The 19566-nt window shown below is 33.0% G+C and overlaps 1 protein-coding gene across 3 annotated transcripts in view; it reads left to right on the forward strand.

The window, feature by feature from the left end:
* Window positions 1-19032, forward strand: part of LOC100378487 (cytoplasmic polyadenylation element-binding protein 2-like) — a 72399-nt gene extending 53367 nt beyond the window's left edge. For all 3 annotated transcript variants that reach the window (XM_085504133.1, XM_085504134.1, XM_085504135.1), the window contains 4 exons: window positions 4157-4275; window positions 6109-6223; window positions 10273-10454; window positions 13707-19032. In XM_085504133.1, coding sequence (XP_085360259.1) covers window positions 4157-4275; window positions 6109-6223; window positions 10273-10454; window positions 13707-13934 — 644 coding nt within the window. In that variant the 3' untranslated portion in view covers window positions 13935-19032. The remainder of the gene's footprint in view (window positions 1-4156; window positions 4276-6108; window positions 6224-10272; window positions 10455-13706) is intronic.
* The last annotated feature ends 534 nt before the right edge of the window (window positions 19033-19566 follow it).

The raw sequence follows: 19566 nt of genomic DNA on the forward strand, positions 1-19566 counted from the left end.
TTTTGGTAAAAAAGTGATATTTTCGACTTCTTGTTAAAAACCGCCAATCAAATTGATTTGATATTAAATATATAGGTACTACATGTGGATCTCTCTCAGATTTGTTCATTTTGTAATGATATCTTCAATTCTCTAATTTTGGTGAATATTTTTGTCATTTTTGGTAAAAAGTGATATTTTTGACTTTTTGTTGAAAACCGCAAGTCCAATTGCTTTGATATTACATATATAGGTACTACATGTGGTCCTCTCTCAGGTTTGTTCATTTCATGATGATATCTTTAATTCTCTAATTGACTCCCGTGTGCAAAGCACAAAAAGGGAGTCTTTGCAGTTAATGTGTGTGTGTGTGTGTGTGTGTGTGTGTGTGTGTGTGTGTGTGTGTGTGCGCGTGTGTGTGTGTGTGTGTGTGTGTGTGTGTGTGTGTGTGTGTGTATGTATGTCTGTCTGTTCCATCGATATCTCAAGAACCAATGTTCGGATTTCAATGAAACTTGGTATATAGCTTGTCTGGGGCAATGCGCAGATTTGATTAGTTTTTGGTTGACACCATGCATATTAATGAGCTCATCTGCATAATAATGTGTTAATTTTAAGTTATTTCAGTTATATCTCAAGAAGCATTAAAACGATTTTTATGTAACTTGGTAAGAATGTTACTAATGATTGGCTGCTGCAATTCATTGTTGTATTTTACATTTTAATTAAAATTTAGCATTTTTTATGTATTTTTTTATTATTTTTTTTAAAGTTTTTTATGCCCAATTGCATGAATACAACTAATAGGAATCGGTGAGTGGACTAATTTGCATAATGATGCGCATGCATATTCTATTTTTTATGACCAGCAATTTATGATGGTGTCAGCCATTTTGTTATTTCCAGTGCGTTGTACAAAAACGAAGCAAGCGCTCGGGAGATGAAATGTATCAGTTTACATTATGAAAAGGTCTAAGAAATTACATGTATGATTTTTTATTATCGTATACATAAATAAATAAATAAGTAATTGAACAAATGTATAACCATAGACCTTAGGTCTATGGTATAACCTCAATGACTGTGAAACGAATTACTGTGCAAGCTAGTTTACATTCACATGTGGTGTACAATTACACTCAAGCCACGGAACATTGAACCCTGTTTGAGCCCAGTCAAGAAAATAATGAATTTGAGATTCATCATCGCCAAAACCATGGCAGTGTTGAAGATATGAAAATGGTTGGTAGGTTCGATTTCATGGTAAAATGTTATGTAAATTCGTTGTACTTGTGAATCCTGATTTATCACCGTATTATTGAACGCGAGAACAAATATGGTGACCTCCAGCATCAATGTAGTTTTATCAAGTCGCTGCCGTAAGGAGATATTTCCTTTGTATCGCTTACCAACATTGTATTGTACTTCTTTCCTTTATTTTCCTTTACACATTTGGAAACTTGCATGGTGCACTTTCACCCCCACCTTCCCCAAATTACGAAGCTATCAAGTCGATTCATAGGTATAGGATGTCTATGTGTGTTGATGACTACTATGTTGTGTAAGGGCTTCTCGTACGTAAAATGGGGCACATTCCCAGTAAAAAATATCTATTTACACAGAGCTGACAAAATTCGCCTACATGTGTAAATATATGTTGGGATTTGGAGAAAAAAAACTCGTAAAACATGCCGAATTTACCGTGACAGGAGTGATCAATTTTGGTGCCGATTGTTGGTGGGCTGATCAGCATGTCGGATTATTTCCGAGAAAGTTCTTCGTGTGGGAAATCACAAAATCATTAGCACTAAGTAAGCTGGTTTACCTTATTTTTGTGTCAGAGTACCCTGTACAAATGACATGAATCAACATGCGATGATTACCAAAACAATTTGACAATCGGTGTCTCATTTGTTCACCGCCCCCTCAACACGGTGAACAAATGAGGGCTATTTTTTCCCGGCCCTTTTTGTCGGAAATTACGAATTCATTGGCTCTAATATATCCTAGTTTACTTTAGTTGTTTCATCCGATTATTCTGTACATTGATTTTACCTAGCAAAGGAAACAATCCGTGTCTGGCTTTGTTATATTTACACTATTGCAACACCTTATGTGGGCCCCCAGCGTGAGCCTCGTGTTTCACTATTTTTTTCATTGAATATTACACGGCACGATATCCCTCAAATCGGAAGGCACATTTATTGCTCGAGTTACTGTTCCTATTAAGTTAAGCCATGGAGCAAAAAAGAAAATATGGTTAAGCTGAATACCATGCTTCATGTGGAATATATAGACCGTGATGTCGGCATTAACTACTGGATGCATAGTGGAAACCACTGGGGCAACGCCACGCTGACCGGCGTCTCCTGCCTGGTAAAAAAAAAAACATGCGGGACGGGCTGCAGGGTTTTAAGCCATTGTAGATATTTTCGAAACGAAAATTAGCGAATAGGTTTTGTTTCGAGCCACTTAAAATGTCCTGTGTGTATTTTTGGTTGGTACTCATCGCGTGCGACGTGCCCCAGATAGTGTCAATTTATACGCAGTATCAAATGAGACGCGTTGGGGATTACTTTGAATTTTATGTACCGAGAAGTACGTCTGCCGTAAATTATTAATATTTGTTATGGTACTGAGCTGTACGATGGTTGTAATTTTACCATGTCGATTTTTGGGATATACGAACCAATCCAAAAGATTGTGATGCCTTCCTTATTAATATACGTAACTGAAAATAAATAAATATAATATTTATTGAAACACATATTGATATTAAGATAGTGGTTTGAATTTTAGATGTTTAGAATGTTTGTCAGAAATTTACATAGTTGTTTTTGCTACTTTACGTTTTCTGTGTTAACTAAATTTCTAAAATATGTTTAAATGCCCTATAAGTTATTTTGGGCATTTATTTGTTTACTATTTTCATTGCATTTCATTTTCCCCAATGTTTTATGAATTATTTCAGTTTTCTTTTTAATGTTTCAATTTTGTGTAGACTTTTTATGCATATTTTTAAGTAGGCTTATTGTTAGGTATACAAGGTCTATGTGTGCAGATGACTACTGGTGCCTCCTTATTTAATAGATTATTCATAATTTGTTTATCATTTTCAAATATTCCTGAATATTACGTCATGATCCCTATTCCCTCAGCACACGGGAGTTCTTTCTAAGCTTTCTTTGATTTTGATGATTATTTTTGGTGAAAAGTGATATTTTTGAATTCTTGTTGAAACAGCAAGTCCTGTTGCTTTGATACTATACATATTGTTCATTTTCTAATGATATCTTCTGTTCTTTAATTGCAATGTGCATTGCTAACAGCGGAGCTATCTCAGCCGACAGGCTGCTTGTTTAAATATTTTTTGTGCTGGGCGACAGTTCTGGACATTGAATGTCACTGTTGTCTCTCCTGACAGTTTTTTATTTTGTATGTGCAAATTGCAAGTGCTGACACATAGAGCATTTTGCCACAGAAGTCATACTGTGGAATACTTTATTTTCGCTGGAATTAATTTTCGCTGAAAAGGCTTTTGGGGCGTTTTGTGTGAAATTTATTTTCACTGATTTTTGATGAGTTTAATGTGAAATATTGGAAAAAAATTATATTCGCTGGATTTTATTTTCACGGAAACATCCCTTCAGCAAAAATAGCGAAAATAAAGTATTCTACAGTATTCATGTTTGGGACTACAGGGCTGTGTGGCCATCTCTCTGTCAAATGGCAAGTTTTTTAATGCGCTATCCTGGCGTCAACCAGGCTCAGTCGAACACAAACACCTGCAGACCTTAACCAAGGTTCCCTCAAAGTCGCATTCGTTAGTGAATGAATCTCGGCCAGTGGAATTGGTCTTCCTATTGAGGATATGGCACACTCACCCAGGGGAGGGGTCGACCCTTTGATGTTCAGCCTAAGGTAGGATTTGAACTTGGGTCTACCGATCACAAGTCGCATGCGACAACCGCTATGCTACCAGTGACCGGTACTATGTATCTTAAATTTGATAATTGACAGGGACTGTGCCATGCATGGTTTGTTTCATATGGTGACAATAATTTGTGGAGGATACCAAAACAATCCGTAATGGATTTGAAATCCACTTCATATAACTAATATGGTTTTAAATTTTAAAAGCGCTACCTAAAACATGAAAACTTTTTTTATGTCTCAGGATATGCTTTCTTGCTCTTCCAAGATGAGAGATCAGTTCAAGAGTTGATAGATGCTTGTCTCAAGGATGGTGACAAATTGTACTTGTGTGTATCAAGCCCTACAATCAAAGATAAACCAGTAAGTTTTGCTGCTTTAGTTTCTAAGATAAAACCACAGTAAAGTTAGCTAAAATAACCAAATATTCTTCTTAATATAAAAGAGAAAGATTACTAATGTGCAAACTACCAAATGTGGAGTTACACAAAAATATAAGCGTAAAGCCAGGACAATGGGCAACATGATCAAGAGTGGTATGTAGTCGAGACAAGATTATAATATTAATAAGTGTCATAATGTATTCTCCCAAACATCTGTGAACATCGGGCAAACTTTAAATCGATCACCTGTCTAAGAGGAAATGGCTTCTTTTCGTGGCCTTTTGTAATTGAAAACATGCCTACTTGTATTTATTTTGAATAATAATGTTTGGACTGGTCTTCCCAGACCTTTTATTTCTTTATGTTCAACTCAGTCAATTTCCGGTTTCTCTGCTTATATTACAAGTACTAATCACAACATTTCAATGAAACTTGGCATATAAATGCTCTAGCACCATCTGTGCATATTGAACACCTAATTTGCATAATGATTAGTCAGTTTTTGGCTTCTCCACTAATATCTCAAGTTCTGATCACATTTCAATGCTCTTGAATAAATTAAACTGAAAACAAAGTAAATATTTTTCATGTTGTAAATTTTGATGTCCTTAACCATTTATTAGAAATGCTGTGACTGCTTTTGTTCAAAATTAGTACTAAGACAAGACTTAATGCATGTTCATTTCTATTTTGGTCTCGTTTTGGAGTTTTTTTTCTAAAAAACTATTTCATAAACCATTTCTCTGGTATACCCTTGGCAAATTTATTCAAACTTCATAAAGGATAGGTAGTGAAGCTCATTTTGGTTTTATGTTACATTTTTCATATTCTTGCCAATTTGTTTTTTGTTTCAGTGAAATTTCCATTTTTTTTTTAACAAATATAAATGGGTACTTCATGTATGTCATTGATAATTGTTTCTATTACTATGCAAGTATTTAATGCATTCACCCATCTAAACTACATGAAGAATTGACTGATATGTAAATTACAATTGATGCTTGGTTGTTACTTGGTTCCTCTCTGTGATAAAGGTCACTTGTGATAGTTGATAGAAATCATTCATGGTGTCAGTTCATGCATGCATGCATGCTGCTGCATGAATTGTCAGTCTAACATGTCACTGCATGGCGAGTTGTGATAACATTCACAAAATAAATCAATTTTAGATTTAACCACATGAGCCAGTACATGTACATAATTAGTACTAGATCGTGTACAGTTGATGGCATCATCTACTCCCACACACTGTTCCCTTTTAAATGCAAAGTAAAGGCTAATGCTTCCCTTTAGACCTTTGGATATTCCATGAATCAACTGCTTTTCAAACTCAATAGAAATCCTATAGATTATCATATGCCAGATGTTTTCATATTACCGTTTGTCCATCAAACTTCAATATGTTCAAAATTGTCTTCAAAACCGCAAACCAAATTGAATTTATTAATCCCACTCAAGCAGATATTTATGTACATTGGGTGTTTTCTTCCTTTGATTTTTTTCATTGCATTACAACATGTTTATTTATTTTTAAAAACCATCAAACCAATTTAATTCATATTTGATTGGCAGATCCAGATCTATTAATTTTGTTCATTTGATGATAGTATCAATTCTCTATTGCTCGTTAATATTTTTGGTTTTTGATTTTTTTTCCCAAAAAACACCAGCGGGATTGGTTGTGAAAAAACTGTGAAAGTCCTATTTTTGTTTTAATATGCTTACAAATGTAGCAGTATATTGAAGACTATTATGGCATAACATTGCTGTATGGCATTATAAAATTGTTAACAAAATTTGTTTCTTATTGAAGGTACAAATTCGTCCTTGGAATCTTGCTGATAGTGACTATGTGATGGATGGGTCGCAGCCATTAGATCCTAGAAAAACTATCTTTGTTGGTGGTGTTCCAAGACCATTAAGAGCAGGTAAATATACTACTATCATACATACGACTTCAGTATTTACAAAAAACTTGTAATCTTTGTTAATCAAGCCTGATAGAGGTCCAGTTGATATGAGCAGCATGCATGTATGGTGTTTGTATAACAATTTCTGGCAGTGAACGCCAGATTTTAATCAAACTTGGTATGAACATCACACTTGGATTGCTGTTGAATTTTTTTCTATTTTTTGCTACGTTTGTTATATGTCAAGGTATATGAGGGTGAAATGTCCGTTCTTTGTATTGTCAGCTTTGTCAACCTTTATCACACATGTATGTTGATTTGTACTGCTATTATTAGTTTGTTTCAACTGCTTTATTCAACTTCTTCAAAATAGCTAGCCAATTCCCAATTTTCAAGATCTTGGTTTTCCCTAGAAGGCCGCGCTTGGCGGTTATCAAAGTACTCGGATGACAACCACTGTCACGGCTCTGAGTGGGGTTAAAATAACCACAGCTTTGGCGTTTACTTGCTGACACAAAGTGAATTTCTTGGCTTACTTACGAGGACGCAATAATCACAATGGTAAATTGGTATTGCAATGCTCCTGGCTGTTCTTCCAGTGCCATAAAGAAAACAAATCTGACAAAATATCCAGAATATATTTAATATTATAACCCGGTGTATTATTGACTGCAGTGAATTTCATTATTGATGCCAAAATCTAGCACTTGCTGATTGCGAGTACTTACTATTTTTTTCACGATGTAGTTGTCTGAATAATTAGTTTCCCACTTATGAATCATGGAGTTAGCTATACCTACTGGCTATTACTCGGCCATGTCAATATTTAAACGAATGCGACAAGTTTCGCTGATTTAGTGAAAGTAATGTCATTAGTTCAATGTCGGACACAGTGAGTTCATTTGCCATGTACTGTATAAAATTGGTTGCACTTGAAGATTTGAATTTATTGCCTAAATCCGGAATTGTTGGTGGTTCTGTTACTGAGTTTAACATTGGATCCAACATGTGGTTGTAGCATGAGTTCACGGGGGGAAAATATCGTGACTACCGGTAGTTTTGATTAAATCTTCGTTGTTTTCATGGCATGATTTTCTTCCTGGGTTGTAAGATGACAATGTTGGTTTAGCAGTGGCTGGACGCGTTTTATTTCGTCTTATATCGATATTATCAATTTGCTGGAGGGTGGATTCCTTTCTCGGCTTGTCCCATATACGTGCAACGTCAGTGCCGACCTGTGTTGCGTGATCTTTGTGGCGCAAGTCAAAATCCTGGATACTGATTAGTAGTGCCACATAGTGTTTGCATGAATAAGAATTATATTTTCAATGAAAATTATTTTTAGCTACAATCATTAAAGCGATTACATGTATTACCGGTAATAAGATTTATTTAAAGTCACTCGACAAGGAGCGGAAGTGTAACTTATGTTCAGTGATGCTTGTAGTTGCATCTATTTCTTAATAAAATAAAAAATTACTTGCGCAACGCAATTACAGCCACCGGAAATTATTTCTGAACTTGTTTAACCAGAAACCAGCATTGGTAAGGTTTTTCTTTTTGGGATGTTTCTCGAACACACTCGGCCACGATGTAAATAAATTCAGTTTCTTTAACATGGTGAAGGTTGACGGAAACAATATGTCCATCTTTGTACAGAAGAAAACCATTGTCAAGTCGATATTCTTTTAACCTGGAAGGTGTCCAGTCACATCAATGTATTAAGTACGCAAATATATCTGCAGTTTCAAATGATGGCATGTAATGGAGGGTTTTCTCCAAGGTTTTGATAGTATACTGATCTTCTAATGCCAGGGTAGATTCCTTGTCTTGAACTGTACGACGACGCTTGCTTGAGGTTTCGCGATCGTCAGGCTCTAAAGGCGAACTTTTAACACATTTGCAAGTTTCACGAGTTCAATCAGCTTGGCTTTTCGTGTATTACAACAAGTTATCCCTCATCCTTGTAGAAACTGACGTAATTCAGAAACTTTTCTCGAAAGCAAATTTTTCATTGTTACGGTTTTGTGAACAGCACAAAACAACCCCACTGGGAGTACGCCCCCGCACGGCAAAACCTTGAAATGTATATGTGAATTAGCTGCCATTGAGAACTGGAAAATTGGGAATTTGTTTTGATGTTTTATATTTAGGTACCTTGGGTGGACCTTTATCAGATTTGTTCATTTCATTTCCATGTATATAGTTATTTAATTTTTTGACAGATTGCATTTAGTAAATTTGTGTAAATGTTGCTCAAAAAACATTCACTTTTTTTTATTTTTCCCTCATAGAGCTTTGTGTATTAACTGTCTACAATATTTAAAACACGACTGTTTCAAAAATTAGTTGGTGACACAGCTTTGTTAGCTCCGCTGTCGACTTTGTCGAGCGGAGCTTATCATATGAGTGATTGTCCGTCGTCGTCGTCCGTGTCAATGTTTTACTTTTTCGACTTCTTCTTGAAAACTACAAGCCTGAATGCTTTGATACTTGGTGTATATGTACCTTGGGTAGACCTCTCTTAGGTTTGTTCATTTCATGTTGATATCTTCAATTCTCTAATTTTGGTGAATATTTTTGTCATTTTTGGTAAAAAGTGATATTTTCGACTTCTTGTTAAAAACCGCAAGTGCAATTGCTTTGATATTACATATATAGGTACTACATGTGGACCTCTCTCAGATTTGTTCATTTTGTAATGATATCTTTAATTCTCTAATTTTGGTGAATATTTTTGTAATTTTTGGTAAAAAGTGATATTTTCGACTTGTTAAAAACCACAAGTCCGATTGCTTTGATATTACATATATAGGTACTACATGTGGACCTTTCTCAGATTTGTTTATTTCGTGATGGTATCTTCGATTCTATAATTTTGGTGAATATTTTTGTCATTGTTGGTAAAAAGTGATATTTTCGACTTCTTGTAAAAAACCAATAGTCTGATTGCTTTGATATTACATATATAGGTACTACATGTGGACCTCTCTCAGATTTGTTCATTTTGTGATGGTATCTTCAATTCTCTAATTTTGGTGAATATTTTTGTAATTTTTGGTAAAAAGTGATATTTTCGACTTGTTAAAAACCAAAAGTTCAATTGCTTTGATATTACTATATAGATACTACATGTAGACCTTTCTTAGATTTGTTCATTTCGTGATGATATCTTCAATTCTCTAATTTTGGTGAATATTTTTGTAATTTTTGGTAAAAAGTGATATTTTCGACTTCTTGTTAAAAACTGTAAGTCCGATTGCTTTGATACTATACATATTGTTCATTTTCTAATGATGTCTTCATCAGTTCTTTAATTGAAATGTGCATTGCTAACAGCGGAGCTATCTCAGCCGATAGGCTGCTTGTTTTTCTTTTTACAAATATTGAGTGTGCAAAAACTTAAATAAAGAATCATTAGTTTGACTGTCTATTGTAAGTGCTGTTACTAGAATAAACATCTATGAGGTGATTCACTGTGGTGTTTGTGAATTGTAGCAGATATTCAAAATGTGTTATCAGCAGATGTGCACCAGCAATTATTGCCAACTGTGACCGGATGTGAAAACTCAATGTTGTTTGTTGTTTATGCAGGTTGCATTTAATGCAATGAGGTCACTGAAGCATATTACTGTAATATTCCTGAAATAGAACACAAGTGATGAAGGAAAATGTCCAAATATTTGAAAAATTGAAAGCATATTTTGTCATTATTGAAATGTTAAGTGCGAGTCACATGTACATAGATTTCTCAGTTAGTATTCAGTCGTGATGTATGAATACTGCAAAGCCTGTAAACCATTGTAATTTTGTGAAAAACAGATTTTCACGAGTTTTGCGAATTGTGTTGCAAGGAAATGTTGTATTCACAAATGGCAAATGCTGAAATTGCAAATATTTCTAGCAGTGAAAATTAAACAGTTTACTAGTACACAATGTAAAATAGCCATAGCTGCTGCTGTTTGATTGAATTTAAAAAAAAAATCAAAACTTGTGGGTGATTTACAGTGAATTGAGTCGCAATACACACATGCAGTTGATTTAAAATTTATTTATCTGTATTTCAGTTGAGTTGGCAATGATTATGGATCGTCTTTATGGTGGTGTTTGTTATGCTGGGATTGATACAGATCCAGAGTTGAAATACCCCAAAGGAGCTGGTCGTGTGGCATTTTCTAACCAACAAAGCTACATTGCTGCTATCAGTGCTCGGTTTGTGCAATTACAACATGGAGACATTGACAAGAGGGTAAATTATTGCATTTATAAATGATAATTTCACACATAATCATAACCAAATATTAGTTCCTGCATTATATTTATTATTTGCTTGAAAATAGCCAACTAGTGGCCATGCCCAATCATAAAATTTACATTTTGATCTTTTGATGTTATTTTTTGACCTGTGGTAACAACGGCACATCAAGTGAAACTCTGAATTCAGAAATAACACCTTTTATCTGCAACCTTGTGAGTGTAGTGTATAACAAAACTATTCAGGCTTGTGATATTTTACCCAACACTAAAATGAGGGTCGGTGAGATGACATCAAATGTGGATAGTTCAGATCAAAACTGTTTGCAAATTTTACAAATTCAAATTTGCTTAGAATTTCATTATAAAATAAAATTATTCGACAATAATTCCTATATCTAATATTTGTGCGTTTCACAACAATAACAAGTGGCGTTCTAAAGTACCGGTATGTGCCATGTGCATCCTTCACAAGTCTCTGCAACTACTGAAAACTCATCCTTGTTCTAGATGTCAGTTTTGTGATTTTCAGTATTAACAGTATTCAGTAGCTTACATATGCACCAATCAGTGTGCCTCCTTCCGTTACAGGGAACCAATGAACCTACATGTAGACTGGTAATGTGCCTTCGTTATGTTCATGCTGTTGTATCTAAATTGTGACTGTCAGTTGGCGAGGGTGGGGGTAATGTGTCTTGTATAATCTTCAAAATTGAATATCTTGGAAGTCACTATGTAATTTGAATCAAGTTCAGTTTTGGTGTGACTGTTTTTAACATATAGTTGAAAATTCAGCTAAATAAACCGATTGGTTGGACACTAGCAAATCACTTCAAAAAACCTAGCATTATACGAATAATGAATGCAGTATTCATTTATTGCTTTTTATTATTGACATGTATCAACTTACATTCACAATTGCAAAAAGAAAAAAAAAGCATTAACAGTAACATTGATGGTAGGCTAACATATGGTAATAGAGAAATGGTGATTCTTGATATTGCCATAGTAATCTGATGTGGCAGGAAATAGTAAAATGAAGGGAAGTGAAGCAAAATTAATCTGAATGCGCTAAATAATGCATTGTGTTTAGCACACATTCCAAAGCATTTTTACATATTTAAATATGAAAAGAATTCTTAAAGGTTTCTATTGTTGAGCTAATCATGTAATGGAGAAATATATTTTAATACCGGTAAATCGTTACTGGAGAGGCAAAAACAGTGACTTTTGTTTCATTGAATATGGTATTTTTTTTTAGTAACAGATATTCTCCAACCATATTGTAGTCAGTAAGAGTAAATTGAATTTTACTACTTGTGATTTTTTTACATTTTGTAAGATTAGAGGGTAATTTAAAAATATCTTCTGATCATATAGAGATATACAAATCCAATATTGAATGATTCTGGTCCAATCACCCAAAATAAATTAAAGCGTACATTTTTTTCTACTCGTGACCTTTTAAAATATTATATATAGGCAAAATACAAATATATTAAACTAAAAAACGGAGACATGTGTTGTCATTTATCTGAACATCATTTTCAATTATTGCTTCTAGCTATTAGTTGTGAGGTGGTTGGTTTGTATTGTGTATTGAGTTTAACAGAATTTCCGGTATTAAGCACTTTCATCCCTATTATCTTTATTTTAACATAAAAAGTCTGTGTAACAGCTTGCAAGGTGAGCAAATTGTTAGAGCTTTAGATGTATTATATTCTGATGTAGTGATGAATTGAAATGGAAAATGACTAAATTATAGAAAGAAATGGTGGTTTTCCATTGAATAATCAGGCAATTAGATAGAAAAAAATATGACAGCAGTCATTAAAAAAATATTGGAAAAAAAAAAACTTGGAAGTCAAGAGAGTACACTTGTTTCTGGATGAAATGAAGTGAAAATTGGCTCAAGTGAAATAGAAAGAGAAACAGACCAAGGAAATGTCAACTTGTCATTAAGTGTTTTCTTGCAAGAATTGAAAATGTCAACTAATGAAGCTAAATGCTTTTAACTTCAAATCAAGTAGTTGAGCTGGCAAACATGTTGATATTAGGTCGTGTTCATATTAGAAAATTAGTTTTGTTATTCTGTATGTGTCAGTATATGCTTTGCATAGTCATAAATTTTGAACTAGAGTACTAAAACTGACATTTTTGTAAATTGAAAAATATCAGTATTGAGATTCTAAAGAGGCAAGTTTACCATTAATACAAAATGATTTTCTTCATTTCTTGGATTTTTCAAATTCTATTTCAAATTGGATTATTTGCTTTTGATAGTTAAACATTATAAAATAAATATGTTTGGTATTTTAAATGCTGTTATCCAGATACCAGTGGCTAGCCTGAAATCCCATAATGGTGCTGTGATATTATTATAGGATCCCACCTATTGAGGCAAATACAGGGTTTTCCCCCAGATGATTATAGAGCAGGGGCCACTATAGTAGAGTTAAACAAAAAATACAATTTGTTTCCTTGGAAGAACATTAAATTACCATTGAATGTTTTATTACTTTATACTACTAATCAAGGATTTTTGCCAAATATCTAATCATTAAGGATTTTCAGGAAAGGTTGTAGTACCGGTATTATTAAATTTAGTGCAGTGAAACTTCTTGTATAATTGTGATTATCATATCGCCTGCTGAAAACCTCCACATATAGCTGGTATGAAAGGAAAATAACAACCTTCACAGGCGATGTCTAAAGAATATAGGGTTAGGGCTTTTTTCATCAATAACTTTTTTAAATATATTAGTTTTCGCCTCAGCTTTGGACACTCATTGCCCACTATAAATGATACTGGTGAAGAATTTATCTTCCTGTCTATTCTTGAAATAAAGCAAACCCTGCTATTGAAACAAATCAGGCATAATATGGATTTTATACCCGGCATATGGTTGTGACAACAGCTTGAGGAATATTGATTGTATGCCTACAAGCTAGGGAATTAAATACAAACAAAAGCTCCAAAGAAAACTTAAGTAATGGCATTCAACACGCACATGACTATATTGTATCTCCAATATGGTACCACAAAGACAAATGCTTACAAATATGGATTTATTTCTGTAGTTGTATGAATGAATACGTCTGCCATTTTGATTATTAATATTTATTTTGTGCACATTTCAATAATCTGTGTTCCTGATGACACGCATATATACTTGTAATTAATATTTACTGATTTGTTGACTGAATGTAGGTTTATGATAATAATTTGTTTGCTTTCATTTTTAAGGTGGAAGTGAAACCTTATGTTTTGGATGACCAAATGTGTGATGAATGCCAGGGAGCACGATGTGCGGGCAAGTTTGCACCATTCTTCTGTGCTAATGTTACCTGTCTGCAGTACTACTGTGAGCATTGCTGGGCAACTATTCATTCTCGTGCTGGTCGTGAATTTCACAAGCCACTAGTTAAAGAGGGAGCAGACCGTCCACGTACTGTTCCCTTTCGCTGGTGTTAAATTTACATCTGATGCCGTACCCAGAAGCATAGAGATAACTAAAAAGCTCCATATTTCTAAGAATACAATTTGTGTCTTCTTTTTTTTCATATTACATTCTACCTATCAGCATTCAGGTAATGCTTATTAGATATCCTAGTATGGTTTTTTTGCATGAGACTTGATTGTAAGTATTTTGGTCAAACATTTAATATATGTAAAATTCATTATATTTTAGCGCAAGTTCAAAATCTTGCCGAAGACAAAAACAAGATTCAGAATATTTTGAGTATAAAATATTTTTGCTGCATGCAAGCACCATGAATATTTCATTTGAAATACGAGACTTTTTGTAATAAGTTAGATTGTGACTTGTTTTGAACTACAGGTACGGTATTTGATATGTTACATAATACATGGCAATAACAGAGAACAGTGGCTGGGTTCTCTGTACAGACATGTATAGTATAGATATTCTCTAACCCCTTCTTATCCATTTACCAGAAGACGACCAGTTTTCCCATTATACCTAGACTGGTTTCTGAATTTACATTTTTATTAGTCAATTTTAATGACAGTGTTGATGAGCTGATTATTATTATTACTATGGTACATCTATTTTGTACTACTATAGAAAATTTACAGACTAATACTGCCTAATTTAAAATGAAATTTGAACAGTAGCAATGAGTGCCATTTTATAAATGTGATGTGATAGTGTACCAAAGAACATACAAGTACAATGTTGACTTGTATATTGATATATATTACTAACGTGAAGTTGCAAGAGATGTGTTACAAATTGAAGCCGCAGCATTACACACTTTTGGCTTGTGTGAAGGATTATTTCTTATTGAATGAGCAACTCAAGAATTGATATTTCAAATTTTGTGTATCAACTGTGTGCTAAACATAATTTATAACATCCTATGAAGTACTTTGTGCTGCAATATTTTGTATTTTTGGATTTCTAGCCATTTTTGCATGATATCAAAACTAACTATGGTTTGTCAAAAAAAAAAAAAAAAAAAAAAAAAAAAAAAACAACAACAGTCTCAAAGTACTTGTTCTATCCTATAGTTCTATCATCAAAATCTCATTTCGATGTCGTAGTAGTCAAAATGAGAGTTGCATGTTTAATATTTACACTTAAATGTAATTTTTCTACAATCAACATCTGTTGTACACTACAGACTTTCATGAAACATTTGTTTTGTGCATGCCAATTACCATTTGTGCAATCTATATAAAATTATTTATAAATTATTTTGCCAGGACATAAGCTTTACTATGATGTATTTAATTATTGTTAATAATCATTTTGCCTGCCATTTTTTAATTAGTTTTTTCTAGTATGTTGTTGTATTTTGGTAGATATTTGCCTATAGATAGGCATTAGGAATGCCAGCCAATATTAACTGGGATCACCAATTTCTGTGTTTCATAAACAGAAGTGATCATATCACCTCTTCCTCTCTTTTACTTTAGTTTGGTCCTATCTTTGTACTGGACTATTCTATTTTGAGAGAGGGGAGGTTATTCAGTCGCAGATTCTTTATTTTGCATTTGTTTTTTTCTGATACCTAAGTTATTATTGCAAAATAGTCATTATAAAGAGTCTGTGATTGACGTTTGTTTCTATGATTGACACATCATAGATTGTTTGTGACAGCTGGCATTATACCCCAAATTCACTTTATTCTAGGAATTCAACAAATCTACAGCTTCCCTACAATACCAGAATTGAGTCGTGATGCTAAAATGCCTACATTTGCATTGGGGGTTTTGTCAGACTGTTTACTTTACAGGAAAGCCGAGGATAGAGCTTTGTATAACTGTTAATGCGGGTAACAACTTGAGACAAAAATTGAATGCTTGTTTGAGGAAATGCTACCAAACACGAAGTTCGTGTTGTTAGTTGTAGTTGTAGTAGCAGTAGCAGTACCGGTAGTTGTTTTTAATGTGTTCCATGTCTGTCTTTATTGTTACTGTTAAAACTATAAATACTGTCCAGGCATCTGTATGTTATAAACTGTACTTGTTTTTCTTAAAATTTTTGTGAATGATGTGTATATGAAAAAAAGTTTTGTGCACAGTAAATATTTAAGATGATTGTACATGTTTGGAAGATGAACTTGACAGAAGACTGTTTTTTAGATTTTTCCTTAATTTTTTTGTACACTTGTACTTTTCTCTGAATTCAAGTAAAAGAGACAGCACTTTCCTATTTGCACCAACTTCATTGTCAGCTTTCATATAACTGGTCATTCCACAGAATAAGAAATGTAAATTACCATATCTTGGTGCCGCATTTATACAAATTTATTGTTCATGGTCTTTTCATGCCAACTTTTTTATAGCTCTATTTTTTTTCCAATACTTTGTAGATCCTTATTTTTTGCTAAAGTTTACCTCATTCTATTGTTAGTCAGGTTTTAGGACAAAAACAAATCATTTTTGTTGATTTATTCATAATATACCCTGTGCGCTGAAATTGAATATAAGATTATTAATTTAAAACTTTTGCAATCAGATGATTTAAATTTAAATACATTGGGTATCTGTTTTATTTTTCTCATTTAATATTATTAAGCTTTTTGCATATGAAAAAAAAAAAAACTTGAAAGCTTTTAAACCTTTTTTTATTATAAAGTAGCTAGTTTGGACAAAAATAAAAACAAAAACCAGAGTTAATATATCTTTAAAACTTTGTAATTACAGTTTCACTGTTCTCAGATTTATAATATTCCATTTTTGTATTTTTTCGAGTTTTAGGACCGGTGACTTTGACTGTATTTGACATATGTACTTGGGGCAAGCAAAGTACAGGGAAGGACATTACAACAGCCTATATGTATGTTTGCATGGTGCTACACAAACACGACTGAAAACTAACATAATTTGTAAATCATATTTGGGAGGAGTATTTCTTTTTTTATTTTACATACATCACATCAAATTAAAAACAATCAGGGCAAACTTCTTAATTATTTTTATGTGCAATATTTGTGGAATATAACAGTGTTTTCTGTGCGTTTTGGGAAAGGTGTTCACCCAAAGTGTGAAAAGGTAAAAACCCTGTTGCCTCTGCCCTATTCTTGCTTCAATTCTTCAGAGCAAGCATAGTCCTTTTTTGTAAGAGATTTACTAGTCATAATCTGTATAGGATAGATGTTTATAACACTTTTCGTGATACAAATTTCTTTATTTTTGATTTTTACCCTATTTTATTTCGTATATCCATTCCCCTGGTATTGGCATTATATTTTATTGCTTCATGTGCAAATAAGAGTGTAATTTTTGGAAATTATTGGTAATATATTAATTTTGTTTTTGACAACAGAATTGCTCAAATGTTATTTTTGAAGGAGTTTTATTGTTTTTTAAAAATTTTATTTTATTCACCTAAAGTTATTATTGAATGTTTAAATTATAAGCCACATTTTTCCCTGTTGAGCTTGGAAATGTGCTTGAAAGCTGTTCATGATGTGTTATTCTTTATTAACATCCGTATCTCAAACTTATGATTTTTAGTATGTATGAACATCCTCCACTGCAGCTCAGAATCATATCAGAATAGTTACACAAACATATATTTTTAAACCTAAATTAAGAAAACATAATTTCTGATCATCTGTAGCTGTTGTCTTAAGTGCTGAGTTCCCTCTATTACCGTAGATCATTTTGGTTTTATTAAGCACTGGATCACAAAACCATCTGTTGACATTAATATTTATATAAATATACATATATATACATACATATATATATATATATATATATATATATATATATAACAATGCATCTTTTTAATTTGGCTCTGTTGCAGTCTGAGGAGATTACAATAGAATTTTGATTATTGACATAGTGGGGAATGTATTTGAGTTGCAAACTAACATCCACTGTCAGTTTGCAACATTTGAATACACTGAACAGATAAACTACACATACATTATCTTTGAAGATTTCAAAGCCTCTATCAATTCGTTTAGCACTCCTAATAGAGGAAATGCAGTACATATTAAATGTTCATACATATTAATAACATTTGAGTTGTGGTTACAATCACTGGCCAGATGCAGTATCCTGTTACATGATCTGTTGTCAGATAAACTCTTTTTAGTCTTAACAACATAGCCAAGCTGTATTAAAAAAGTCTAAGAATTCTTCATCAAAGTACTTGTCCTGCAATGTACCTCTGGCCCAATTATTGAGATCACTCAAGAGAATATTTTACTGACAATAGTTCATTTTTATGGGTATATTCATCTTTATCTGAAAATTTACTGTTGATAAAAGTTTGTGATTTGTATGGATGATGTTCAGTTACTTGAGGTGTTTACCATTTGCTGTTTGTGGCGATTTTATTGTCTTTTGTATATGGGGACATTTTATTAGTATTTTTGTTGGATTATATAACAAATATGAAACTAAAGTTTCTATGTTTTGTTTAAAAAAAAAATAAACAAACTTATGTTTTGTATTGATAGAATTTGTTTCTCAGGTGTGGTGGTTTCTTTCTATTTGTTTATTTTTCTATTCCCCAATTGACAAGCAGAGAAGTGTCATGACTGGTCATTTTTTTTATAAACAAGACAACCAATCAATTTTCCAATACAATTTACAAATGTGATCATCCAGACTGCTTGCTACAAGCGCTGCAATTGATTACCAACAAAAACATGAATATTCATGATACAGCTTCTCTGCTCAGGTTAAACAAGTCCCACATTTTTTTAGAATTCAAAAATTTGGTCTATATATTGTTCAGATAATTTTGAAAAAAATTAAAAAAGGTACTTTGTAATTCAACTTTTTTGCTGCTAAGTATTTATATATTACAATTTGACATTAATTTTTTGGAGATGTTTCTAACTTTTCTGGACCCATTTGTGTAATAACTTTTAGCAATTAAGAATAAAACTATAAAATAGAAAATGTTGTTGTGATTACTAACCCTACTAACAATGTTAGATTTCTAATATATCTATTCTATACTATTTGGATTATTATTGATTGAGTTAGTGCTTCCAGGTTTCTCTCTTCATACTAACAGTAATTACTAATATTGTACTACTACTATGCTTTGCTGTTAATGAGTAAACTTCTTTGTAACATGCTTATGTCTCTTTCTCTTCTGTCTAACCACATTTCCCTAACTATTTTTCTGACTGCTTTAGTTGGAAAACTTACAAAATTAGTTATCATTGGCAATCTTTAATATACAAAAGTACCATACAGTTTAGATATTGACTGAATTTGAATAGCCAATAAGCAAAGGAGGTCTTTTTCTGATTGGCTATGGCAGCAAGGTGCTATTGAGATGTTGGTATACTCATAGACACTAATTAGTCCCGTCCGACGCAGTCCGAAAACAGGGACTTGTGTTTTGACGTGCATGTGTGCTTCCGGATCTGTATCTTAGAAATGCCTGGACCAATCACAAGCAAACTTCTCACATCATACATGATATACATATACACGTCAATTTGTTTCACGATCTGATTCAAGATGGCCGAATGGCTGCCATTTTTGTGTTAAAAATCATCAAAATCAAGCCGTTTTAGGCTGTTTACAGATGGATTTTGTTCAAACCTTGTATATACATTGGACATTATAGGACCTTGATGCACATCATTTTGTTTTATGATCT

Source organism: Saccoglossus kowalevskii, chromosome 10 (genome assembly GCF_978046115.1).
Source record: "Saccoglossus kowalevskii chromosome 10, keSacKowa6.1, whole genome shotgun sequence".
Taxonomy (NCBI): Eukaryota; Metazoa; Hemichordata; class Enteropneusta; family Harrimaniidae; genus Saccoglossus; species Saccoglossus kowalevskii.